At 39.3% G+C, this 27665-nt stretch overlaps 1 protein-coding gene across 1 annotated transcript in view; it reads left to right on the forward strand.

The window, feature by feature from the left end:
* The first annotated feature begins 1582 nt into the window (after positions 1-1582).
* Positions 1583-27665, forward strand: part of TAF3 (TATA-box binding protein associated factor 3) — a 106754-nt gene continuing 80671 nt past the window's right edge. The window contains exon 1 of the mRNA XM_008926884.3: positions 1583-1825. Within this exon, the coding sequence (XP_008925132.1) occupies positions 1633-1825 (193 nt within the window). The 5' untranslated portion in view covers positions 1583-1632. The remainder of the gene's footprint in view (positions 1826-27665) is intronic.

Raw genomic sequence — 27665 nt, forward strand, 5'->3', positions numbered from 1 at the left:
CCTCCTGTAATTATGAGTTATGCAAGTCTCCACATTTCTCTGTCCCTGGAGTGCAGAGGAAACTGGTGTTACACTTGTAACAAATATTACAGAAACACAAACTCCGAGATGGTTCTGGTCATGCAGAGTTCACATTCTAAATACAGACGGGGATAACTTGCTCTGATCTTCCTTTTAGCTGTGGAAAGAATTAAAACACAAGCAACTTGCCCAGAGTCACACAAGAGGCCAGTGTTGGAGAGCTGAGAATCAAGCCCATAATCTGAGTATTATCCTTATCTTCGCTGCGAGACTAAGAAGGGAAATTCTAGAACGAAATTCTTATTCTCTAAATGTACCTGCAGGCGGGAGTTGGCCGGGAGTTTGAATTCATCCAGTGATGTGAGAACCAGCCTGCTCAGCTTCAAGATAAACCAAGAAGAGATTAGGTTAAAGGACAAACAAAAGAGCATCCCCCCCTGTTCTCCAAAGCTGGGGCTCCACAATAGCCATTGTGTTCCTTCAATAGGCACAGGCTGCTTTGCCATAATTACTTTTTAAAGTAAATCGCAGCTTATCATCATGTAGGGATGTAATATCTTCATAAGCCAACTCTGCAGAATTGTAATCATTCAGTATCATTTTATGGAATTAAAAATCATGTTTGGGGTTTAAGGCATCTCTTTTTTTTGTGTGTGTTGCTGTTACTGTGTGAAGTTAGGATGAGACTTGAAGCAGTGCCTTGGCTGCCAAAGCAGAAGGTGTCCAGTTCTCCCTCCGGAGGCCTTCAGAGGGATTTTCCTCTCTCAGGTCAGGGAAACTGGGGTACTTGGAGATCATATGAAATAAAGATCCCAACTACCTGGCAACTAAGGCTTTGCTGTGTGTTTTGTAAGGAAAGGAAGAATTTTTTTGCTGTAGGGTCAAACTTAAGTTGCACCCCAGGAACTTAATCCCTAAAGTTTAGTATAAAATATTGTTTTCTTATCAGACCAGTACTTAATATACCTCTTTTATCCAGGAGGTATATCTAACAAATAGGTGAAGTGGCTCATAGTCTTAAGAAGCCTGTAGTTTTCATCTGGTGGAAAGATACTATATGAAGTATTCTTGTTATCAAGAGATACATGACACCTTTTTTTTTCCCCCTTTGTAAACTACAGTCAGTTCAACAAAATGAGATTTTTTGTTTTCTAGGTTGAAAAATGACATTTGATCTGTTATATACTGATAAAGGGGCGTTTTCTGCATATTAAGGGCTTGTTTTGTTAATTTGAATTTACATTAAGAAATTGAAAACTGTTCTAAGTGGTATTGCACGATGTTAATTGGCTGTTGCCAGGTAAAGCTGCCTGTTGCTGCTCCCTCATTTTTGCTCCATTTGCTCCCTGAGGTGCAGTTCTTTTAATGGTATGATTTGAAACAGAGTCATATGGGTCAAAACCAAACACTTCTGAAAGTAAACCTGGTAGAGCTGTTGGGCAGTAATTTATGTCCCTTACTGGTGTTGAGCCACGGGACTGTAACCTCTAAGCGCAGATCAATTTTTTTAATCTGAATTTTTGCAAAAATGTTGTTCTTCTGCTGGTTTTTTTCGTTCCAGATGGCCGCACAGATCCAATTTTGGATGACGTAGGTGATGCCTTCAAGCTTATGGGGGTTAACCTGCACGAGCTGGAAGATTACATCCACAACATCGAGCCTGTCACTTTTGCACATCAAATCCCTTCGTTTCCCGTCAGCAAGAACAATGTCCTGCAGTTTCCCCAGCCGGGAAGTAAGGATGCAGAGGAGAGGAAGGAGTACATCCCTGATTACCTGCCACCCATTGTCTCCTCTCAAGAAGGTGCGAAATTAATCCTTTGCTTTAAGTTTTGGGCCCTGTGTTTGCTCATTTCTGTGCATCCTCAAGCAGTGGCCCGGGAAGGACCCACGGGGTGTTTCACACACAGGATTGCAAAGCAGGTGGTGGTGCTGTGGCAAGTTCGTGTTCCACTCTTTTGCTTTCCTTCAAGATTACCTCATATCAAAAATTCACCGTGTTAATACCTGTTTCTGTAATGCATTTAAATTTTTTCAGGCGACAGAAACGAATGCTTTGCTTTACCTTTTCTGTGTCAGCCTCCCTCCCACACAAACTGCAAGAGCTTCTGTGATTTGGTAAAGGTAGAAGAAGGAAGGCTGGTGAGACTGGCAGAGCATTCTCTGCTCCTGACAGCTATTTGTTCTTCCTTAGAACAAATTTCACCAAAAAACCCCAAACCAAACAAACAGAAAAAACCTCATTTTCCAGTTAAATTCAGCTTTAAATACGGAAGTAAGAGTTGTTTAGAAGCATTGTATTTGCTCTTAATTCTCTTTGCTAACATTGATTAGGGTTTCATCATCACTGTTCCAGCTGCTCCTTCCCTTTCTTTACCCACAGAAGCAAGGCTTGAGGAAACAGTGAAACCAACTATACTAAGGTTTGAGCTGCAATTTGCCTGAGAATTTTAACTGTGGCAGTGGAAAAAGCAAAACTATTTTCTTTATTTTTCAGCTGCATGACGCTTGATTGCTAATAAGATCTAAAGCTTTAAGAAACATGACCTAGTCTAACTTCCCCTTTGAACAGTGAACAGCACACAACTGTACTTCGTATGGAAATAAATATATGTAAGGTTGTGGATTTCGTAGAAAAAAATTCCAAAAGAATATAATATGTTTTCCAAAAGAGTGTAAAGAACAGGTCCAATCTGCTTAAGGTATTTAATTTATAATTTTGTGGGGACAGAATGGATATCATGCTCCATTATGCATATTATTCTTTTTTAAGAACTAAGGTCTCAAAGTCTGCACATTGAAGTAGGTGTAAAAACTCTGCCCGAAGTAAAGATGAACATAAGTGACAACACCTTGTTGGGTAAGGAAATCCACTGCTGTGCTGCTACAGGGATTGCATGGGGCAGCATTCCAGGGATTTATCGAGCTGTAGGAAGTGTGTGTTCAGGCTTTCAAGCATCCTCTTCATCTGGATGGCTGCAGTTGCTGTGTGCTCCAGTTAGACTAAGTGGAATTGTAGTCAGGAACAGGTATCTGAGGTATAAAGGCTGTCAGGTACAGTGGGTTTAGTGAACAAATTTACTCATTCCAGTAACAATGTGAGGACTTACTCATGCTGGTGAGTATTCTGAGGCTCTGTAGAAGCTTACTGTTCTGTTTCCTTTAGCTACATTTTATAGATCAATAGTCTTTCAGTGTCTCTTGCCTTAATACAACCCAGGAAATGGAACTGCTGTTCAAAACATAAATGTTTCCTTAAATTGTGAAGGAGATCCTAAAGGCTCCCCCATGTGAAGTTTGTTCAGTGGATTGTTTTAAAATCTAATGATGAACTCTCTTAAACCAGGAAGAGGCAAACAAAATATAAATATCATATATGCAGACAACATTTATAAGAGAGGAGTACAAAGGAAGAGGACATTGAGAAGTGAATAGGGATTTTAGCACCCTGTTCTGGCTTCTTTCTTTAGCCTGATTTTTTGGGAGATAAACAAACACCATTCTGTCAGAGAAATCCAGCATCTTTGAAATGTAACGAGTTGCCCAACAGTGTTCCAGTTGGGGTTGTTGTTTTTTTTTTCATACTCTCAAATATGCAAGAAAAGTCAAATCTAGCAAGGCTCAAAGCAGCTGCAGAGAAATATCTGAACATGAGGTGGGAGAGATGAGTGTTCCAGACTCAACCTGGCAATACACTACAAACAAAGAGAGGCTAAAAATTGAAATGGGGACAGTTGTGCTTTTTTTTTTTTGTATATGTGACTTTTTATACTCTTTCTCTTGCAAGTTAGATCCAGGAGTTAGATTTTAGCAGTCCTTATAAATAATGTATGAATCCTCTTAACACCTGAAGCAAGAAGATATTATTTCCAAAGTTGGATGAGAACCAGGAAAACTTCTGATGCCTAAGGCTAGTGTATCAGAGGACGTATAGACACAACTTCAAAAAATGAATACAATATTTTTTTAAATGAAAATTTAAAGCAAGCATTAAATACAACTGCTGAATGCAGATTTGTTGTAGTCGATTTAAAATACAGTTGAGGGCATTTTAATTTTGAATTAAGTGTTTTCTGAAAATGCCGTTTGTATTTTGTGCCCCACTGTTTGTTTTTGAAAGGAGTGAGATGAATCAAGAAACTCTGTTGTTTATGTTTTATTTTATGTTATTCCAAGTAAAATTTTGAAGAAAAACTTACTTTTGCAGGTTAAAGGAATGCATTTGAAAAATAAGAATTGCAGCAGCTGTTTAAACACTTTGCAATACTTCATAGAGTAGGAAGAAAACCATACTGCTGCTCATATTGTGCAGTCCATAACATTTGAGTTGCTTTGAGTAGGCAATAATTAGCAATGAAGGAAGGCTGTGCACATTGGAGTGTGTAAAGTAAATTATTCAGTCACTTAAAGGAATTGTCAGGAAGACTTGTTATGTCCCGTTTTGTATTGAAGCTCAGCTCATGTTGTAAATATTAATTTATTGATAGGATTCAGAAATTACTAGTGCTGATATATTTTAGTAGTAATGTAACCATGACTTTAGTAAGAAAACGCTTTATTTATATCTTGTTAATTTAAAAACCAAACCAAAACAGTGTTCAGTCTGCACCGTGGCCAGTAGGTGTTGCTGCCCTCCTTCCCAAAAGTCCTTTAGTTCTGCACATGTAACCAGCTTCTTATTTCCACTTACTCTGGAACTGGTGGTGGTTCAGAGTATTCAGTCTGCCCAGCAGCCCAAGCAATGCCTTAATTATCTTTGCCAGAGAATCCATAAGAGCAGAAGGTCCTTCCAGTCTAAGAGGAGCCATTTCCTTCACATGTACTCAGTCGTAAGAAATGCTGAAAGAGCTTGGAGTGATTCCTGAAGATGTGGGAAAGGGAGGAAGGCAAATAAGTTTTCAAGATCTATAGTTTCTGTCAGTCAGAAGTTCAGTTCAGTGGTACAAGTTTTGTTCCAAGAAGGCAGAAAATGTTCTTGCTTAAATATGGAGTGCAAGCACTAACCAAATGCTTGCACTGTGAGGATCTGCATATATAATTCTGTATATTATAAAACAATCTGACTCAGTATTGCCATGGAAAATGTTGGGGTTTTAGCAGTATTTTTACAAAGGACACTGAAGGGATAATTTTATGCCAATGTATCATGATGTTTGCTGTCTGCCTATTTTTAATTAGTCTCTTTTTGTTTTTTGAGTTAGTTTAGCACTGTTGTCACTAAAATGTCATGGTAAACTTGTAAGACAGATTAAAAAAGGAGAAAAAAATAAATTAGTTGCAAAACATGATGGTCATGCTTTATTTCTTGTGCTTTAATGCAAGGGAACATACATTTTGCAATAATAAATCAACTTCTTAGAATTTGTTGATTGCATTTGAAGCAAAACAGTACGTGCTGAAACTAGGCCAGCTGAGAAAGCCCAGATACTTTTCCATAGCTAATAATAATCACTATTACATTTTGTGATAATGTTGAGAGCCCTGAGTCCTGATGCCTTAAGAATATGTATCATTTTCCATGATTAAAACAAAGAAAGAGGAGGTATAAATCCTACCTGTGCCGTGGTGACCTTATTTTTAAGCTTCCTGGGATGAATTTCTGCCTGTGCTTGCTGCCTCTTGTTACTACTTCATTTTAAATAATAATAATAATGATTTATGTTTTTTTGAAATAACCACACTGTGTCAACTGCTCTCTTTTTCTGACTTTTTGAAGTCACAGGCAGCCCACCCCTGTTTTTCTGACCAGGAGACTGAAGAAAACATCTTTGTTTTGTGCAATACTGATCATAGCCTGTGGTATTTGTATTAGAGCCTTATTTCTCTCTTACACTGTAACTGTGCTGCAGCACATTAGCAGGATTTGAGGGAGAAGGCATGAGACTCTCTTCACACTACTTTAGATATTTTGTGAGGAAAAGGGGTAGCTGTTAGGGAGTCACACTTCCTCTTCAGTTCCAGCTTCATTTTTTTCTGTCCTCCTATCACTTCACTCTTACTTCCCAGAGGTTCAGCTTCTTTCCCTTAAAGACGATCTGGAAACAAATGTCGTTTTTACCAGGCATGAAATGTTGTTGTCTTTCATTCCTGGTAATGTGGGCTCAAGCACTGCCGTTGTATTTCTGATCATTGAGTCAGGACAAGTTCTTGGCACGGTTTACAAATTCAGATTTATTTGTAGCCTTTTCTGTCAGAGCATTTTATTTCCCTGTCAGATCAAAGCATAAAATTGCTGATCTTCTTACAGTCCTGCCTTTTCCCCTCTTTGCTGTTGATGTGATGTTAGGACCTGTTTCCTACCAAAACCTGATGCTTCCAGCCACCTGGAAGCGTGGAAACCCAGCTGTCAAATTACACATCATCTGAACACATCTCTAGTTTTTTCATGCTGAAAATCACATTCGAATTGATGAGAATTGGGGGGGGTGGTGAAGCAAGGTGCTAATCAAAGCAACAGATTTTGTGTCTAGGATCTACTAGTGCTAGAACTGTAATTGTATAAAGCCTTAAGCATCAGGGTGACATAAAGCATTAGTGTCAAGCTCCAGTGGGAGATAGATCAGATTTTAAAATTGCCACTGCCCCCTCAGTCTCGCAGTGCTTTCTGTGGCTGTGGTCCAGAACTGAATGTAGCAAGTCTTGGATCTCAGACCAATCTCGGTTTAACAAAGCTGATCCTCCTTTGTAAATCAGTGTGTGATGGGCTTTAGAAGGATCCTGGGATATCCACTTTCCCATTTCGGTAACACAGGTCTCGCTGTTGCTGTTTTTAAGCCTTTCTGCCTTTCCCCAGATCTAGTTTAACCTCACAGACCAACTGCTCCTCGTTCCAGCAGCTGCACTGATGATTTAAAAGCAGCAATGATCTTTTCAACAGAGCTTTTCCAGTACACTTGGTTAGGAAACCACCCCTCCTCAACAAACAGGTACTGTGTAGTCACCAGTTTGGAGAGTTAGAGCCCTACCAGACTGTGGAGGTTTTGCTCCTGGCTGCTCACTCTGCCTGGTTGCTGATATTCACAGGCATCCTTTAGCTGTCTTTGCAGTGTGCTCTGAGTTAGACTCTGATTGCTTTTGTGAGAATGAGCCTTCACATCTGCAGCAGCTCAGCAAGGGAGAGGCAACAGGAGAAACGGACAAAATGAGAAAAGCAGCCAAGCTTGAGATGCAGCCAGAAGAAAGGCATTGGGAAAGAGCCAATAGGAGAGGCAGGTTTCAAAGAAGAAAAGGAAAATAGGAGACAGGAACAAAAAAAAAGTGCACAGAAAATGTGCCTGGTTTAAATCTTGCCATTAGACAGAAAAATAACTTTTCTCGAAGGCATGCTGATAAAGCTGTAATTGGGAAGACAACTGTATCTTTACCTTTTCTGAAGAAGTTGTATCATAATCAAAACCATAATTTCCAGTGAAATCCAGCAAGAAAGGATTTAATGAGGAAGTTTTTTTTTTTTAAATGGGAAGTTAAATAGACTTTCACTGAAGAGCTTCATTTAATTTGCAGCACTTGGGGGAAAAAAAAATCAATGTAATGATGTGCCGTAGTAAAACTTTATTCGTGGCAGAAACCAAATCACATAGCTGGGATCCAGAGACTACAGAAACAGAGGAGACACTCTTTTATCTTCTCTAGGAGACTAGTACCTAACTTCTAATAATAATTCATGTCTTTGGGAAAAGAAACCCCTCAACTCTTGCTATTTTTTAAGAAACTTAATGGCAACTGAAAGGGGGGAATGGAGGAAATGGATTAAATGTGTTTGTTTTGATTTTTAGGGGAGGGCTTGTGATAGACTTTCATGGTTTTGTTTGTTGAGGTCTTTTTAAGTGTTATATCCTTTGAAATAAATAAACCAGCTGGAACCTGGCTGTACCTGAAGAAGCAAATCAGAAGATAAGTTTTATAAAGATACTGCCTCCGGTTTCTTTGCAAGTAATAGTGAGGAACTAGTAAAACTAACTAAAAAAATTCAGCATTGTGAAAATGTATTGCTTTAGCTTCTTTAGCTATCTGGCTTTATTTGCTGCATATAGCAAATGAAATGAAGGCAGCATGACTTCAAGGGGATATCGTCCTTCTAAAACCTTCTCACAAAGATTTTTCTGGTTTTCAGACCTGTTTAGATAACTTACAAGTTGTTAGTGATTCTTAAGGATTCAAAAATAAAAACTGCAGAATGCAGAAGTTGACTGATAAAAGCCAGCCTTTTGCAGTAAATTATTTACATAGAATGGGAATGAAAGTCGTGGATCCTTTCGCTGCATTGTGATGTGCAAATTGCAATTTTGGTTAGAATAAAACCGGAGGAGAAAATGGGACTTTGTGATAAAAGGATTCTATTGTCTTGTGTATTTTGAACAGAAATGCTGTCATGATTTTAATTTCCTACTGATCCTTTTTCAGCAAAACTTTTGTCACTTGTCTTGACTCGTCACGTCAGATCAGTTTTTTCCCTTTTCTGACAATGCGTGACTTTGTTTAGCGCCTGCGTCGCTTCCTGCACTGTCTGCTGCTCCTGTGCTCGAGGATTTTATTTCAGCTGGATCATCAGACACCTTTGTGCCTTTGAAAGCATAAGTTTCAAATTAGGTTATCGTCTGATACCTGGGTGTTACTGTTCTCAGGCCTCTCAGACTTTCCCTGGCTGCCCTGAGTATTTTTGGGGACTTAAGGGAGGGAGGGGGAAATGGAAAGTCTGGCCACTGCTTAAAGCAGGAATAAAGAGAAGCACAACTGGCCTATTTTAAGGGCTGACCTTGTAACTTTATTATTTTTCAGTGTTTTCTTCATGCTGGAGCCTTTCCTGTTTTTCTTAATTCAAGTGGTTTTATTTCTTTCTCTGACTTCTGCCACCAAGGATTCTTTAACTTCATGAAAATGTCAGTGATTGCTAACAATTCCTGGCACTTAAAAAACAAATTAAAATTATTTTAGCTACTGGGATCAAAGCCACAAATTTGATTGTTACCCTCCTGCACAGGAGTTTGTGCCAGACTTTCAGAGAAACATCTTATAATTCAAGCAGTCCTTAATTTTGTACTGTATTTGAGAGGATATTTGGGAAGGACATGGAAATAGAACATATTAGGTTGAGACCTCTGATTTTGAGTCATGTGGCCTTAAGTTTCTCCAGCAAGGCAAGCATCTTCCTGCTGCTGATTAGCAGCTGTGACATTTTCATGGACACATGGAATGGTCCACACCTGGAATTCAGGAGCTGGCCCTCCAGGCAGTTGTTCTGAATAACGAAACTGCCCAGAGAAGAGTTACTTGCGGGGTAACTTTTTTCGTTTAAACCCTTCTGAAGTGTCTGAAACATTTCTTTCCTCCTGTGAAAAATACCTGTGCTTGGAGCTGTTTGGGAATAGATATTGCATGGTGTTTATGTGCACATTTTCAAGCCTAACCTTGATCTCAGCATCAGAACAAGCCGTTGTCTAGACAAAGATCACAGGTGGATTACGGGACCCCGTATCTCTCTTGCATTAATCAGGTCAATGACTCATTGCAAACTTCTGCAGACAAGCAATGCGGTAGGGTCCAGGTTAAGACCAAGGAATTCTGCCTCCTAATTTTTAAAATTATGACTAAGAAAGCTCATTTGAATTATTTGTCTTTTGCCACACACAGATAAGCACTATAACTTTACCATACACCTCTTGACTACAGCGTCTTCTTAGAATGGTTGAAGTGGGAAGGGACCTTAGAGATCATCTTCTTCCAGTCTTCACCTTTGGTACATGTTCCTGTTTTCTCCAACTGTCAGCTAAAGGGAATATTAGTGAGTGGGTAAGTCATTAGGAAGGGATAACTTATTTTTGTGTGTAGGCAGTTCCATTTCATTCTGAAAGACTCTGAGAAATGTAAGGTTGGGTGGATAAGAGAGTTCAAATGAGAAGGCATTTGGAGACATGACCCTGGTTCATGTAGCCAGACGCTTGGATAATTAAAGTTCATCTTTAACTGTGTTTCTTTGGAATCTTTCATTTTTGTAATTGCACTCATTAGAAACATTAATGGTTTTCTGATGACTTGACAAGACGGTATTTTAATGTTTTTCTCTAGTTTGGATTCTGCTTCTTTGAACAGCTATGTATGGCATGACTGGGTAAAATGTAACCCTGTGTGCATGTTGTGTATAAATGTGCATTGTTTGGGTCGGTTAAGCAAAGCCTACCAGAGCATACCTGTGTTTTTGAGGAGCAATGTCAAACTTGAGCAGGGCTGGATCTGGCTTGCACTTAGCCCAAGGCTGGAAAACAGTGGGTCTTCAGGTGGTAATGCAGTAAGTCACAAATTTCTCTGGCTTGGTTTGAGATTAATGTTTCAATCATGGTTATAAGCAATGATGCCACGCTGCCAGGGGTGGTATTTTATATGGAGAGATAAATTGAAGTTCAACTCTCTGTGTGTGTGTTTAAAACAGGTCGATAACAACTTAAATGGCCTTTATTCTGGCCACTTTACAATCTGCAACATTAGGCTTAATTTATTTTCTTTGGTGAACTTGTTTGCCCTCTGCATTTGCACTGTTGATGTCTGCTGCTTTCCCATTCCAGAGTTGTGTTAAAGGAAGACTCTGTGTTTCATGTGTATTCCTACCGTTGGGATGGAGCATACTTTTCTTCAAACGTTATGAGCTCTTTTCCCTGAGGGGAGGAGGATGGTACTGATCCTGTGTGTCTGAGAGGTACAGCTTAACAGATTGGCCAAATAATCCATCCTGAATTGGAGAGTGAATAATTTTAATACCCCTTATCTCACATAGATTTTTGTGGATATTCATCTCAGCAAACGAACTTTGCATTTCTAAATATTTAGAGCAGCATGTTCGTTCAGGTACAGCATACTTGAATCTTAATATTCTCCAAGTTTCTCCACGTTTCTCCAGGTTTCTGTGCATGTGGGACTTTGGTTCCAGGCTTATTTAAACAAACATTTAGCACTTGTGTGCGGACAACACTAATTGCGTCTGACAGTCACAACTGGGAATAACATGGAGGAAATAATAGTTCTTGACCAATCGCTAAAACACAGGAAGTCCTGGTGCCATAGGAAGGGAGAGAAACTCACTTTTCATTTCCTTTCGAGCCCAGTGTGTTCAGATTAACTTTAAAGGGAGCTGAGGTGCAGCTCTGAGGATTTAGGCTTCAATGGTGTGGTGCCTTCGTGTGGAGCCCGGCTCAGCAGGCAGTGCGGCACCAGCCAGGGGAGCTCTCACAGCTCAGCTGCTGGGGATCCTATTGCAAATTAAATATGAAACAAGGATGCATTTGGTTTTGCATGGGAAACTTTTAACACAGTCATTCAAGAGGCTTTCTCGGTGTTCTGAGTATTTTAAATCACAATACAGATGGAGGTGGTAGCTCATCTCCGAGCTTTCAGAAATAACTCATTTCTTTTACTGTTTTAAAGAGAATAGTTTTAATTTTCTGTATTACAGGCTTTACATTTTCAATTCAGCAAAGTTTGCTGTTATTCAGTTACCTTTTCTTGGGGGGAGTGTATAAAATATCCTACAAACAAATATTTTCATTGTGCTCAAAACATGTTCATATATGCTCTGGGTTTTTTTTAAGATAAAAGATACAGTTAAAATCACATATCCTTGTACAGGGAAGTTGAGTTGGGATGTCTGGAGGTTTTTTAAGGACCTTTAGAATTACAAGTGAAAATCTATTAAGATTTTAGTGAGATTTAGCCATCCAAATATCCTCCTGTAGCATGAGACCTTAACATTTTTTACCAGAGTCCTTAAAACCATGATATAAAATCACACTGGTTGTGATGAGCTGGAAAAACAATGTTGAATTTTGTTGTTATGGTGTTGCTGTATAACTCACACTTACAAACTAGAGCATGTGAAGGGTTTATCACAACATTGCACTTATTCACATAATTCAGTATTTTTTTAGGACTCTTGGGGAAAGTAAACTTTGTGTGAATTAAAAAGTGATAAGTATCTTAGTGCTGATGTTGCAGGTAACAAGCTTCCCTTAGATGAGCTGATTTTCACGGAGTACAGCTCATGCATAGTATCTATTTAAAATTTAAGATGATTCAGGCTGAAACACTGAATTTGTTCAAAATCTCAGGGTAAACTTCATTTTTACAAAGGGCCCTCATTTTAAGGAGTTTTTCCTTCCCATATATGTGCCTTCAGTGAGCTCACTGGGCTGAGCTCCTTGCAGGTATATTTGGTCCATCTCTGGTGAGGTGAACTCCCATCACATCTCCTAGATCCCACACTATAATGTCACACAGATGGGATGCTGGGCTACAGCCGTGGTCCTAAAAACTAGCCCTGCTGCCTGGTCAAAGGCAAAATGCCCCCACTGGGGCATTTTGGGAATGGGAAGTGAAGAATGTCAGATGAAATTGGAGGTTGAATTTTGGATTATCAATTATCCACATGTCCTGTGTGTGGGATATGTGTCCTGTGCCCTGCCGTGGCAGGCTAAGATTTTCTTGGGTCGCAGGCTCAGCCAAGCAGGGTTGCTGCAGGACTCCTCACAGGAGACATCCAAGGCAATCCAATGAAGCAGGAAACAGTGCTGATGAGGAGGTGATATTTTACGAGAAGCTCGGTCTGCTGTTGAGCCTGGCATATTTCAAATGAGATGAAAAATTAAGTCCTTGCCACTTGTGGTGATTAAAGCCCCGGTGGCTCACTTTTCAAGAGCAGCATGTTAACCCTGCTGGCATGGATCCAGTTGGGTTATAGAGTTCTGCCAGCCTAAATGCCCTGAGCAGTTTCAAATTCGTGGAGGGGAAGCCGCTGGGCGCTGTTCTGTGCCACCAAATAGTCCCCACAGCCTCCCACCACGGGTCCTGCATTTCAGCAGCAATGGAAGTGATGATGAGCTGAGCCCAGGTCCCGTTCCCTGAAAGTATCCAGCAAGCATAGCTTTTTCTCTTTTAAGGGTAAATCCAGCAGTGCATGTGTGTTTCCTAGGTTAGCATGAGACCTGCATGGTAAATAAGTGCAGGGTTGTTATGCTCTCCCAGGACAGGGAGCAGAGCCCATCCTGGTATCAAATCTGTGTTTGCAGAGGAGAGAACCATGTTTGATCCAAAGGTGCTTCCAGCACAGTGAAGAAACTGATACAAATAGAAGTGTTGATTCTTTTTATCTAAATAGTTTTCCTCCTTTCTCAAGTGTATGAGAGCTGCTTTTGTTCATAATACAGAGAATAATTTCCATGTGATATTTTTAGCAGCCAAGGTATAGAAAAGGTGGTGGACTTTCAGAGTGGTTAAATGCAAAGAGCCAAGCAGAGGGACAACTGGTTTTAATCTGCTGTGAGAGAGAGGTGTGGGATGTGGGAAGGTGCTGCTGGCAGTGCCACCAGGAGAATGGATGTTGGGGTTAAATAACTTACAGTAGGATTTCTGTAAAATAGAATCGTTCTTATCAGCCCTGGTGGAACGGCCAAGGCTTGTGCTGCTCTCAGACTCCAGTGTTACACACGTGCTTGTGCTGTGCTGTAGCTTCGGCCTTATCTAAATGGAAAACCCCTTCCAGCTTGAGAACAACTTAGCAACTTTTCAATATCAAAAAGAGCACATTATACACAACACATGTACAAGACTCAAAAGAACATGTATGCTGCCTAAAGTTTTTGGAGCCAGCCTGTGTGTGTGCTAATCTCCTGAGGGTTCATTGCTCCGAGCTTTTATCAGGAGCAAAGGGAGGCAGAGCCAGAGACTTCTGTGCACACTGCCTCTCCATCTGAAAGAACCAGCTCCTTTTTCCTTAGTTCAAGGCAATGCTCCCAGAAGTGTGTGTACATCATTCCTATCAATGCAGTCACAGGACTCTGACTTTCTTTTTAAGTGAAAATAAATGAAAATGTTTCCATTCCCTATTGTTAAGCAGCGGAGGAGGTTTCTGCTACAGTCTCATTGTCTTAGATCTGTTTCTTAGTGCAGCACATCTTTGCATTAAGCTGTTTTTACCTTTTAATGTCATTTAGAAGAGATGAAATTTATTGGTAGTATCTCAGGGGAAAGATTCTAGATGCTGGTTTTCTGAGGAAAAGCTTAGATATGAATTAAAAACCTGGTTGCTTCTGCTTGTCACAAGCTGACTGCAGGTCAAACTCCTCGGAGTTACTGCAGCCTCTACATGTCCAGTTTTGCAGTTTCTTTGCTGCCTTAATTGGTGTAAGTTTTGCCCTCCCAGATGATCTTTTCTGAAAGGGCAGGGAGATGAGGGAACAGGCGAGCTCCAGAGGGAGAGATCCCAGCAATAAGTCGTGTCCACTTAGTATCACATTAACAGGGAGAGAACACACCAGCGATCAGGTAACACCTAAACACTGTTCTCCAGAATTAGGTGACTTTGTTTCCTTACCTGCATTTAGTGTTCCAGCACCCCACAAAGGTCGGGGTTACTTTTTGAACAGCTGCATTAGTGCCATTCTTCCTCTGAATAGTCGTTCGTTTCTTTCTGTAGCGTTAAAAAGGAGCTGTAACCTTGTCATATTAATGAGCCAAAGCTTTGTTAAACCTGGAACCTCTCCTGGTCAGAGGTGGCATGGTACATGAGCATATTTAAGGCAACTCAATTTCTGTAAGAAACAGTGTGTGCAAGGAGAAGTCTTGCTTCCTCATGCAGAGCTGGATTCCTAATTACAATGGAGTTGACGAAGAGTGACATTTGGCAAAAATCCAGAGCAATACTCAGCCTTGTTGCCTCCTGCTGCAGAGTGAGACACCTGAGCTGTCCTGTCATCACACCTGCTGATGTAATATAAAGAAAGTTGTATAAATACAAGTGGAGATTTTAAAGATTTTTTTTTTCCTCCCTCCTTTACTTGAGAGCATATTATTGCTATACTTACCAAGGATTTAAATTTCTTTGGTGTTTGCTCTCTGTATTGAGTTATATCACACCTACCTTCACTGTGCTGATGCAGTATCAAGGCTAAAACTATTTATTCTGCAAACCCAAGTCAATTCTCTCCAGTTTTGGTTTTGCCTTTCATGTATATGTCTCATTTACAGCATACATAGCAAAATATGTGTTCTTTAAATAACAACATGACCTGGTTACATATGGCAAAGGAAATAATACAAAGGAAAGATCTAGACTTTCCCTAATCTGAGTCCACATAGCATCTTATATTGCTATGTGTTATGTGGTTATAAAATGCATGGCACAAGTGGAATATTTAAGTTGGTTTATATATATATATATAAAATATATAAAATAGTAGTAAATTTTTAAAGTTTAGCATCACTAAAAGTCTAGTATTAATATTTATTGCCTTTTAATTAAAACTAATTAAATATGTTCATTTCTAAGTTCACTTCAAATTGCTTCCTAGCTCTTCTCACTATCACTGTGTCTTTTCTCACCCAAAAAAAAAACCAAAACAAAGGAACACATATCCAGAGAGAGGGATTGCTTGCACATCACACACAGGCTCTAGAATGGAAACTTCAGGAGGGAAGCCGAGAGGAGCCAGACTAGCACATGCAAGGAAAATTAAATGTTTCAGGACAATCTGAGCAGTGGGGATCAGATAACTACAGATACAGTGGTGTATCTCCTTGGAGGTTGGATTAGTAGTTACTCTGCAGTAATCTCTAGTAAAGAACAGGAGCTTAGTGTGTGATACACCTGGCACAGTTTGGAGCATGAGGTCCAGAGGTTCACTGCTAGAAATCCTTGGGAGACAAAAAAAGGAGAGACACCACAGTGCAGCCACAAGGTGACTGCTACAGATGCTGGAATTTGAGGGAAGTGGAAAATAACTAAAACACTAATCCACAGTGTTGAGTTGAACCAGAGCCATCAGGGCACACCAAACTGTTGACAATGTCAGCTTGGACTTCTGTATTCAGAGACTACATTTTTTTTCACTCGATTTTCCTTGCTAGATCACCTGAGGAAGAGCAGGAATCCCTGCTGAGAAGCAGAATGCATCAGTCCAGGTGGACTGCCATGTTAAAAGACTATACCAGGCTGCCATCTGAGCAAGGATTTGGGATACCTGAACACCACTGTCAGTTTAAACTGGTTTGCAGATGTCCTTTGTCCCTGCAAAACAAGGGATTTGGTCAGTGTTAGGAGTCTGTTAATGAGACAATTGTACAGAAAATCTATGTTCCACTGTTTTTTCACTTCATTGATCTTCTAGATATCATGGAAAATTAGATATTTTCCTCTTTCCTCTTCAAACTCGATGTTTTCCAAAAAAAAAAACAACCTGTGTTTTGCAAAAACACAGCTGTGGTTTTCCACCACAGTTATCATATCTCATTTGCTGCTTAATGCCAATTCAATAATCATATTGGTTCAGACTTATGCACTGACTGCATCCGTGTTTTAACAGTAATATTTTACAAATCACTGCAGAAGTGCGTGGGCTGCACACCATTTTCAGAGGAATTTCCAGCTTGAAAGTGTGGTGTACTTTATATTAGCTAGAAAATCCCGAGGTGTAAAAGCCCAAAAGGTCTGTATCACTCTTCTCCCTTCAGATACCACACGTGCAAAAATTTTACAGCATCGTTCCAAGCCTCAAGTTGAGAGAAGTTATGACTTAAGGCTATTGGACATGTAGTTTTCAGACAGCTGCAAGTTCTGCTATTTTTAAACACTTCTTCACATGCAACAAAAGCTCTAGTTATTATGCACAATAATATATTCAATAAACTTTGATTTAAAACATTTTTTATATTTTAGCTGCGTTTTGCTCATAAGAAAAGGAGCATGGAAGGAAATATTACATGAACTCAAATACCTGAAGTCTTACAGCAACTTTCTCACAGAAATTCAGCTCCCAAGTGGAATCCAGACATAAGATGTTGTATTTCTAATAGATACAGTTGGTTTTGGGTATTTTCCCCCTGAGAAATACAAATGTTTGAGGCATGATTTAAAATGGAAATAACCTCGTAGCCTTCACCGTGGTGTCACTGTGTAATCTGCTATAGTTAAACCATTCAGGGAGATAAAATAGGTTCAGTGCAGCTATCAGACAGGATCTCACAGTCTTTCTATTTAAATGTGCTTCAGTCTTAATGCAAAGGGAGCACATATTTATATGCCTGTGATGTTACTGAAAGGGACTAAAGAGTCTAAATACTGTTGGTGCTCAGTGAGTTTTGGTTTCTCTGTTAACCCATGTTTTTGCAAACCTCATATACTCTTTCCCCCATCTCAACTATTACATGTATTACTTTGCTAAACTGGCATGTTTAGGGATGGGGTTTTTTTCCTCCCTTTAAGTTCAGTTTTTCCAGCATTTTAATTTTTCCTAAGCCCCTTCAAATTTGTATGCCATTCTCCCAGCTGGAAGTGGAGTCTGATTTTTACAAACAGCTCTATGCTGTTTCTATGCAGTGTTGTGGATCTCCGAATTGTAAGACTGACCTAAATGCTAAATACCAAGACTGTCAAATGTGCTCCACCTTTTCTCTGCCCGTGCCTCTTATTAGTAGTTCTCACTCCTAAGTATTCCATGCTTCTCTACCTAATTAACAAGTTTTTTAAAATGCATTAAATATGTTTTTCCTGCATGCCAAGCAGCTTACATTGTTTTAAGCATAAGAGTTTATTTATGCATCTGTTTCTCAGAGCTGTCCTTCTCTGTAAACGTTTGTGCCACACATTTAGTGTTAACACTTTCTGACAAGTTCCATTCAGTGGGATCACCCTTGTTTTTGGAATATGCCACAATAAGAGAATGCCTGAATTATGTTATTTTGGTTCCTTCCTAGCCAGCTCTTTCCAGTTCTTCATTACCACTTTTCTGCATTCTTTTCAGCATGTTTAATTTTTTTTGTCCAAGACTTTTCAAGTAAGATTCTGTGATACTGTCAGATGTCGAACTTTAAAGCTTCTATTATAGTTTCCAGTTATCTATTATTTTTGTAGTTCTTTCAGAAGAATCTGAAAATTGATCAAGTTATCTTTTTTTTCCCTGTCTAATCTTGTAGTGGTTTTTTTTTCCTTAATACATCCTAATTCTGTTGTGGGTGAAAGTGGTAGTTGTTCAGGTCATTCTTTTGAAGTGTGCTTATATTCTGGACTTACTGATAATATTAATTAGATACATGTAATAACAAGCAGCTTTAGTAATTAGTGAACTCCTGATAGAGACAGCACAATAGTTTGAGACATGAATTGTCTCAAGCAGCAAGACAAAATGATCCAAATGCTCTTCATTTCAGTGTCTAAGCAATGTTTCCTGTTATGTACATATTTCTCAGGTTTGGGATACAGACTGTGTGGTACCAACTGGCTGTTCATAATTCTGGAACTTGGCAGTGAGGGTTAAAAACTGAGGCTACTCAGGATGAAAAAAAGGCAAAGCGAAAATACAGTATGATGGGTTTCCATCACTGAACAAGCTTTTCTTTTCTGCAATTTTTATTGCAGAAATGTGAAGTTATTATTAAGTGAGCAAAAGCAGCCGAAAATGGAAGCTGTTCAAGAAGTTCCAAAAAGTCAGCATAAAGTGCAGAGACAGAGAGAGGCTTTAAGTGTTTGCAGTTTGTATTTCCATCCCTGTTCTCCATCCTGGAAGCTTGCCCTGGGTTCGTACTGTGGACCAGGTGCACGTGGTAGCTGACACAGGGATGTGGCTGTAACCCGTGGCTGCCCTTACAGGGAAATATTTTTCTCTTAGAGTTTTTGCTAAAGAATAAAAACCAAATAATTTTCAGTCTTTTCTCACTGGAGTTTAACTTTATTTCCCTAGTTTGTGTTTCTCTGAAAAGGCAAAAAGGTTTTCCTTGCGGAGCTGGACAGTGTAGGAGTCTTTGTTAGTTTTTCTGGCTGGTTTTACATCCAAACTCGACAGCTGCTGTGGCCCAGATTTCTTAGAGGTTTAAATGTTTACATCTCCTTAACATGAAAAAAGTTTTGATATGTATGTTGACACTGTTGCATCAGTGCTAACTGCATTTTTTTTTTCCATCAAATAACAGATTTACTATTATATCCAATTATTTCCCCCCATTAAACCTGCTTATCTTGGCTTACATACCCCTTATCCTAATTTTCAGTAAGAGTCATCAGTTTCTTTAGAGGTGAAGCCTGGTGTGATATAATGAGGGTACGAGGACTAGAAATAACAAGGAAGAATGACTGAAAATGCTTAAAGTTCAGTTTTACTGGGAATAAAATGTTAGGGCAGCAGATAGTTTTATTGTCTGGGTTTTTGTAATGAACAGCTGGCTTAATTTTTATAACAAACTTTTGTCCAGGTGGGTAAAAGGACAGCAGAATGTGAACATTTTTCCAGTGGAGCAGGATTTTAATCACTTCAATCAGATCCATACAATGAGCTTTCTGAAGCTCTGGTAGTGAGAATGCAGAAAGCTGGATGTGGCCAGCAAAGGTTGGTTTGACAAGCAGTGCTCAGGATCTTCCTGGGCATCTTCTCTTGCTGCTTTCACAGCGCTGAGCAGTGTGTTGTTAACAGTGTTTGTTACTGTTGTGTGTGAATCTAAAAGAACAAGTATAATATTAAGGTACCAAAAAGGTAAGATGTTCCCTCTAAGTGTCTCTTAGCAAAGTTCCCACAGTCACATTTAGCTTCCCCTCTTCAAGTTACTTCTTTGTATTTTTGGTGATTCTTCTCTGTTTTCTCAACTTTCAGATTTTGTTCTGAAGCTTTTGGAAATCTTTCAGAGGAGAGTGATGCAGTTTGGATTTGTTTGATAACCATCACTGTTTGGCAAGAGACTTCTACCTACATGCAAATTATTTACGCTCTGAAAAGAGCGTTTTTTGAGTTACATTTTTTCCTGAGTTTAGCTAACAATTTAATTTGAAAATAATATGCTCCTCTTGTTCCTTTTCATTAGATGTCCTATTGTAGGTTTGAGTTTTTTTGGAGGGAGGAGAGGTGAGATTTCAGTACATTTCAATAATTTTCAAATCCTCCAATTTATAGCATCTCCTTGTGCTAAAATTGTATTCATAGAGAAAACTTTATTTCCCTTATTGACCAAAGTTTAAATGTGCTGACTCCATTAACTTTTACAGGAGTAATCCATGGGTAAAAGGTTCTCCATGTAGTGCTTAGTTAGTGATACACTGTTTTAGAAGATGTTTCTAGAATTTCTTTACTGAATTTTAATTTAAAAAGTCTGTCTGTAAGGTCAAATCTAACATTCTATCACTGATTTTCATTTTGTAGAAAATGCAACTGTAAAGAAATAGTTTGAGGCAATACATAAATCTATGGTAAAAGCATACATTTCCTCTTGGAAAAAAAATCTGCTTTGCATATTTAAACCTGAATTCACCACCATAATAAATATTAATTACAAAAGCTGCAACTGTACATTCCAGCTATTGGGATAGCTTAGCACACGGAAATGAAGGCATTCTTCCTCATTTTCATTGAGCAGAGAGCTAAATATGCTGACCAAATTCTAAAGAAACACTTTTAGGGCAGGAGGCAAGATTTCTGTGATTTGGGGAAGGCTGATTTGTAAAGTGCCTGTTGAGTGCTGTGAAATCTGTGCCTTAGATATAATAAAGTGAGTGGGGCACATGGGGGAAGGTGGGTTTGCACTCTCCAGTTTTAGCTTTCTTTGACATCTGCACATCCACTCTGCCTTTCCATAGGAATCCATGGACAGATTGCTTCCTAGTAAAATATGGTTTCAGGGTTTTTGTCCCTGATTTAACAAAAAAAAAGGAAAAAAAAAGTGTGTTTGTTGAGGGGAAAAAAGAAAAAACTTGCTCCTGAAATGGGCTTACTGGTTCTATAAACAAATGGAATTTTCACAGGCAGTTTTCCAGTTTGTACGGGCAGCACTGATCATTTGGAGGGTGCCAGGCACTCCTGCCTCCCATTTCCTCCCTTCTGACAGCTCCAGCCTTCCTTTTCTCCTAACTGTAGTGAGTGGCAGCAGATATTGGGGAAGGGAGAGAGAGCTGGAAACCTGGTGTCTTCTGAGATGAGTCTCAGAGATCAGAGGAAACTCTGGAAATTTACTGGCACTTAAACCCCAGGTGTCAAATTAACTTGGGTGCCTGATGTGTCCCTCTGTGGCATCTGAATTGAGAATTCCTGAAAATCTGGAATTCCAGATGAGTGAACAGGTAGATCTTCAGTAAGTTAGGGATGTATAGATTCATGTTCTCTTTGATTTTTTGTTTGCTGTTTTGATTCCACTAACCTGTTTCAAATCTCTGTAGGTAAAGCAGGTGGTCTGATCTTCCCATTTTTAGCTTAAAAAAATCCTCAATTTAACACTTAGAGGAAGAAAATGCTTTTTACCTTCATTGCTTGCTGGATCTCTAGCATTTTGCACACTGAACTGTCAAAGCTCTCACAATTCTTCATTATTGTGATTATTCAGAAGACTGTGCAATCATCTCCCAAGTTTTGTTTGCAAGGAGATGAGCTTATTCCAGGGAATTTTTGTGAATCGCAGCATGTTGGATTTTCTTAGAAATGCACACTGAATTTAAAAGTCTTCCTTTGGGGAATTAGAAGGAATAACTTAATGCAGTTAATCACTCCTGGCACTACCTCTCTAAAACAACTGCAAGGCAATGGATTGAGATTTTAGATTGTACAACTGTCCTGCAAAATTAACATTCCTTTTAGAAAACCAAAACCAAGGCACCTACAAGCAGGATATTGCTTTAAGGCTACAGATTTAAACAGGCTGCTAGTGGACCTTTAGGGTCCAACAGTAGCAGTAAATCTTCCATCATTTGCATTGTATTTTAAGTAAGCAAATTCCTAAACGTTTTTGTCTAGCTTGAACTCATGGTAATATTACACATCCTTGATATTGCATTATTAATATGTGCTTTTTTATTGTTGTTATTGCACTGATGTGGCTTAAAGCAATTTTATCACCTCCATTTAACCTTTGGTGTGCATTACTGTAAGTATATATATTGATATATAAGTATATATACATATACTGTAAGTATATATACTTATATATATACACCCTAGTATATATACTTATATATAATTAAATATATGGAGTGAGTGGGGGCTCACCTGCTGTGATCTGTGCAGGGTCTCTCTTGAGGGGGGAAGGTAGATTTGTAAAAATGAGGCTCACAACACAGATTTGAAAGTGAAGCAGTGTGTGAGGACGGGTGCCTGACTCCTCATCAAGACACACATTTGGTCTCAGCCCTTTCTACACTGCTGTGTTTAAGCAACTAATTTTTCAACACAGTTAAACAAAATATTCCAGCCTTGCTGACATAAAACAGAGGCCACAGGGAGGTAGAGCTGGGTGGAGAAAGCCCAGGGTTTGTCACAGCGTGTGGTAAATAAAAAGGCTGTCAGGGTTGAAAAGAACTCATATATTTCTTTGAAATTATAGCAGCACTTTTGGTACTCTGAGCCCTGAAGGTTTATACTGAGTTTTAGCACCCTGATTTCAAGCCTTCGTGCTCAGTAAATATTGTGGAAATCGGTGTTTGTATCAAAGGCTGAGCGAACATCCCGCTCTCGTCCTCCAGCATCTCCAGCTAGATGAGTGTCTGATGGTTTACCACCTCTCAGGAGGCTTGTGAGGTGATGGAAAAGTTGCTGTGATCTTCAGGATGTGCAAAAAAACCCCACCTCAGGACTGCCAGCCTGCGTTTGTGTTTTACGCTGTTGTTCTCTGTCATTTGAAACCACTTAAATTTAAGATTTCTCAAGAACGGGGGAGTTTTTTTGAATTCCTGCTTTTAAAATGAAAGCAGGAAGATCCCCCAGTTTTATAAAAGGTATCACTGAGGTAGAAAGATGTGACTTTTAGCTGAGTCTGTGTTGGCCTCTCGCTCCTCTGAGTACCGAGGGAACGCAGAGTCTGCAGGGAAGAGGAGCCGAGTTTCAGGGAGCTGCTGGTAGGAAATAGACTTCTACAATTCATGGCCATTTTGGCATCGTGGGCTTCCTGCAGCTGTAAAATTATCTAAATTCTATGGCTACAATCTAATCTGAAATATCTACGTGCTTGTGGCTGCAGGTTTTTTTCGGGTGATAAACCATTTGCCGGTTAATCATTAGAGCTATTGAATAGCTCGTGAATTGGGGGAAAAGGCAAGGCTTAGGCTTTCAAAACTGTGGTTCACTTGTGTTAGTGGAAATTCTTAAAACTTTGGTCAAAAGGAAAAAAAAAACACATTAAAGTGGAAGCAAATAGCTCTTTTCTCTTTTTATTGTCCCGGATTAAGGTAGGAAAGCCGAGGGGTGATTTAAGAATAAAACAACTGTGTTTTCTTAAGAAAAAGGGAGCAGTGAGGGAGCTGCCAGGAATTTCTATGCTACACTTTTCAGTTGTGCTTAGATCCTTTGCCTCCCGTTTCTGTTTCCCCTTTCCCTTTTCCACTTGGCCATCTGAAACTGGAATTTTGAAAAATATCACTCCATCTCCCCTCGGTGCTTGGATGGCATTTAGTTTGCTGGTTTGTTGTCAGGAACCAGACAGCAATATTTTGGGATGTAGTTACCATCCAGAAAAAATTCCTATTGAAATGTATCGAATAATGAAACCAATTTTTTTAATTTGCTTTAGATTATTTTGAAGCCTGTTTGCTTTCAAAGGTGTTTTCAGTATCACACAGTTGTATCTGTCAGAATGCAAAAGCAACCTAAATTGAATCTTGGGAACAGCAGTGCTTTACTACAGTTCCTAAACAATTTAGTCTTTGGGAATATCCTTGTTAGATGGATCTTGTGAGTGAGACAGAAGTGATTCAGACCAAAGATGTTGCTTTTTGAACGTCTTTGAAATACGACTGTCTTCGAAATTATTAGTTGCAATATCCTTCTAAAACCCTCGCTGAATGCAGCGCTGCACTGGATATTTGACACAGTCATCCTGCAGAAAGTTGGCTTAATTGGTTTTTGTGAAGTGCCTAATTTTAGGTAGAAACGATCCCGAAATAGCGATGCCTGGTTGTGTGTCCTGGGTGGTGTTGGGATCACTAATCCCGCACTATTTCGATGCCTCGGCAGAGGGCACTGTTGGAGCATTAAAGGCGCTTGAAAGGCTCATCTCCAGCTTTTCTTGATTTTTTTTTTTTTTGGAAAGTGTTTAATGTTCTCCATGTAATTAAATTCAGTTCCCTGTATAATTAGCAATGGAGCCTTATTCTTTGTGCCACTGCTGTGGATAGTATTATTTTTGTCTCTATTTGCCTTCAGTCAATGCAAAATATTGTTGCCTATCAAAAAGGTAGAAAGTTTTATTGCTGTCTCTCAAAACTAAGTGATATTTAAAGGTGGAAATAGAAAATTGTGGAGTTAGTTTCATTTAGTTGCTGAGAGTAAATTGGAAACCTCTAAAATTCCTGCTCTTGGCTCAGGAAGGAGCAGAGTAAATGTACCATAATAATTTTACCTTTGTATCCGAATGTGTATTACGGTATTTTTGAATTGTCAGTACTTGCAGGTTGTTAAAAATATATGTGAAAGCATATAATATTTAGTTATGTGTGAAACCTATTGATTTTATTTGGCAGATTTTTTTTTCCTCTTTTATTTGTTTTCCTCTATCTTTACAAGAACTTGTCCTGCATTGGTGCTGTTTAGCATATTGAAATATTAATTAGAGTGATCAGCCATGGTTATTTTTTATTAATTGCAAACGCAAAGTAATTACTATGACCTAGAAATAGTTTCCTTGTCCAAATTCCTGTAAACACCCTATTTTTTTTATAATCTATGATGACCAGCTACAAAACATTGTGTTACAAAGAAATAATTTTCTGAGATACTGGAGGACTTAACGCTGACGTTACATTAGAATGCTCCTACTGCTTGTAAAGGGAAGGTAGTTGGAAGATGGAGGTCTATTAATATTCTGATGTGTTTGGCTCTTAAATTGGCAAATACATGGAGAATTAATTACAAAAAGCATGTTGTAGTTTTCTTTCAGGAAGTGCCTCTTTGTCCGTAACTGGTTGAGTTACACGAACAACCTGGAGAAGTTTGCGTTAGAGATCGAGGGATACGCTCTGCCGCCGACTGGCAGGATCCTCCTGCCTTCATTTCAGAATCAACCACACAAGACATCTTTTCCAAAAATCTCTGTTGCCTTAGAAATAGTGGGGAATATTTTTTTTTTCCCCCTAGTAGAAAATGTTAATTAAGTTATCGGCAGCCGAGCGCAGGCGGATTGTGAGGAAAGGAGCACCAAAGAGTTTGAAATGAAAGCCTTCGGTGCAGATCCCTATGGCTCTTTGCTTCCACGGGAAATCCCAGGGTTGGAGCCTGATCCTGACCTTGCTCCTGCTGTGGACCCTGAGCCTTGGTGGTGGTGCAGTGTCCGTCGGGACAGAGCCGGCAGTCCCGGGTCTGTGGCAGGGTCTGTCCCTGCCCGCAGCAGGGTGGGTTCATGTCTCAAGGCCAAGCCGCTGTCTGCAGCCACCGCTGGGATTGCGGCTGGAAACAGCAACTTGAAATAACAAAGGGAAAAGTTGGTTGGGTTCCTTCTTAGCACAGCTTTGACTTTCAAAAACAGAGGCAATTGCCTCCAAGTAAAAAGCTACTCAGTAATATTGCCGCGCAGCCCATCTGTGTCGTATATTTTCTAAGGGGATTAATACAGTGCCCAAGAAGACTCTAATTAAATATACATATTTGTTTTTTAAAGCTTTCATGTGGGTTCTTATTTATTAGTGTCTCTTTACATCAGCTTGGTAGGGTAATACTCAGGCAAATTCCTGTTTTGTCTGAAGCATTAATACTGATGTTCTGCTCCTGTATCATCCCTGTAGCTGTTATCTGTTGTATGTTTTCCCCACGAGAGGCTATCGCAGGTTTTTAGTCCAGACTGTTTGTATTCGACAAGGTCAAGATAAGTTTTATCTCTATAGATAAGTCAAGTGCATTAGGATCGATACAGTTACAGTAAAATACATTGGCAATATTTATTGCCAAGATCCTAATGAATTTTTAAAGCTTGGAAGACTCTCTTAGTGGGGTGAGGATGCCCTAAATGGTTGTTTGTGAAAGGACCTGTGCAATTATACAGTTAGGTACTTTTTGAAAATAAAATTTGTACAACTTTATGTTTTTTGACAGGATGGAGAAAGCTCCACCTCCCCCAAATCCCAACAGATTCTTAGGACACAGTCAAAATAAGTATTTATTTTCCATTCACTTGGATGTCTGTTTAGGGATTTATGAGGCTTATCCACAAGTTACCTGTTATGATTATAAAATTGCTCTATTTTTAGTACACTAACAGTTGGGGTTTTTTAATTTTACCTTCTGTTTTTTATTGACAAGATAATTGTCTTTGTTTTGGCTTTGACAGAGTGGCTTTGGCCAGTTTCATTCGTGATATAAATTTCCCTAGGTACATATTTATGCAGTTAAATCAATAAGTATTTCATAATCTCTCTAAATACTTATGTAACTTAATAATTCCAGCTATTATGATGCATCTACTTAAATGTGTATTTTATGTAGGGCCATTTAAAAATGCAAATTATAGGGATTATTTTCCTTCAGGCTTTGTATTTTTCTGTTGCATCAGATAGAGAGTAAGAAAATTAACCCACAAAAAATCCTGCTAAAGTAATAATGAAGATCTGCCGTCTATCTGGTAAAGATAATTTGTTGATAAGACCCCATGGCTCGCTTGAACTCGTTTTGCTTTCTCTGTTTTCTGCAGTTGATCTTTTAAGCCACACGACACAGCCATGCTAAGGCCTAAGTTAAGCAGAAAGTTTTCACCTTTGCCACAGTCACCTACTTCTGGGTCTTTTATTAATTTGTCATCTTTTGTAGGTCTGTTTTCTACCCCTCCTGGCTCCAGAGCACCCGAAGATTGCGTCTTTACATTGTTAATACTTTGAAATTCAAAATCGGGATGATAATACTGTGTTGGGGAGCTGCTGTGTAGCTTCTCCTCGTCTTTACCACGGAGGTTTGATACCTGACACTTTTAATTTAATTTAATTAGGGAGGCAGAACCCCATCTTGGTGTTCATTAAGGGGATTATTCATCAAAGTTATTGCTTCCTTGATGGAGAATAACAATATCACTCGCAATGGCTGCTGTTGCTCTCATAACTGTATTACTTTCTACCATTTTTCTCTCCAGGGCTTTGTACTTAGTCTCTTTATTTGAAAATTTTAAATTGAGGGAAGCGTAAACTTCTGGTATAGCAAATTCACCAGGGTCACATTTATTTTAGTGTAGTAGCTTTATGTCATGTAAATGCTTCGTGGAATTATTTTTTTTTCTGCTTTTTATTGGTTCTCTGCGCTGTCTTTAAATATTTGTATTTCTTTCAAGCTCAGCTGCACTTCGGCTCGGGGCCTGAGGTTTCTGGCTGCCTGTTTGCTGATGTAGCTGAACTCTGCCGTGCCGAAATCCTGCAGAGATCACTGTAGGGAGGGAGCCTCTCTGGAGCAGGGAGTCACCATGGGCTTTGCTGGAACAGAGTGGAAATCTAATGTAAAATTAATAAGGGGAGGGTGGGGGAGAGCAGACTGTTTGCAAAAGTTATCTTTTGTAACGCAGCCCTAATCAAATATTCAGAAAATGGCAACTTTAAAAAATAGAACGATTGTCCTTTTAAAACATGACTAGTTTGGTTAATTTACCCCCAAGTATCCGGTGTCTGTGACTCTGAAAAACCCTTATCTACTAAGGGGGGAAAAAAGAGCATTGCAGAAAAGGTGACAAGTTTT

The sequence above is a fragment of the Manacus vitellinus genome, unplaced genomic scaffold, assembly GCF_001715985.3.
Source record: "Manacus vitellinus isolate BGI_N305 unplaced genomic scaffold, ASM171598v3 scaffold_65_pilon, whole genome shotgun sequence".
NCBI classification, from domain to species: Eukaryota; Metazoa; Chordata; class Aves; order Passeriformes; family Pipridae; genus Manacus; species Manacus vitellinus.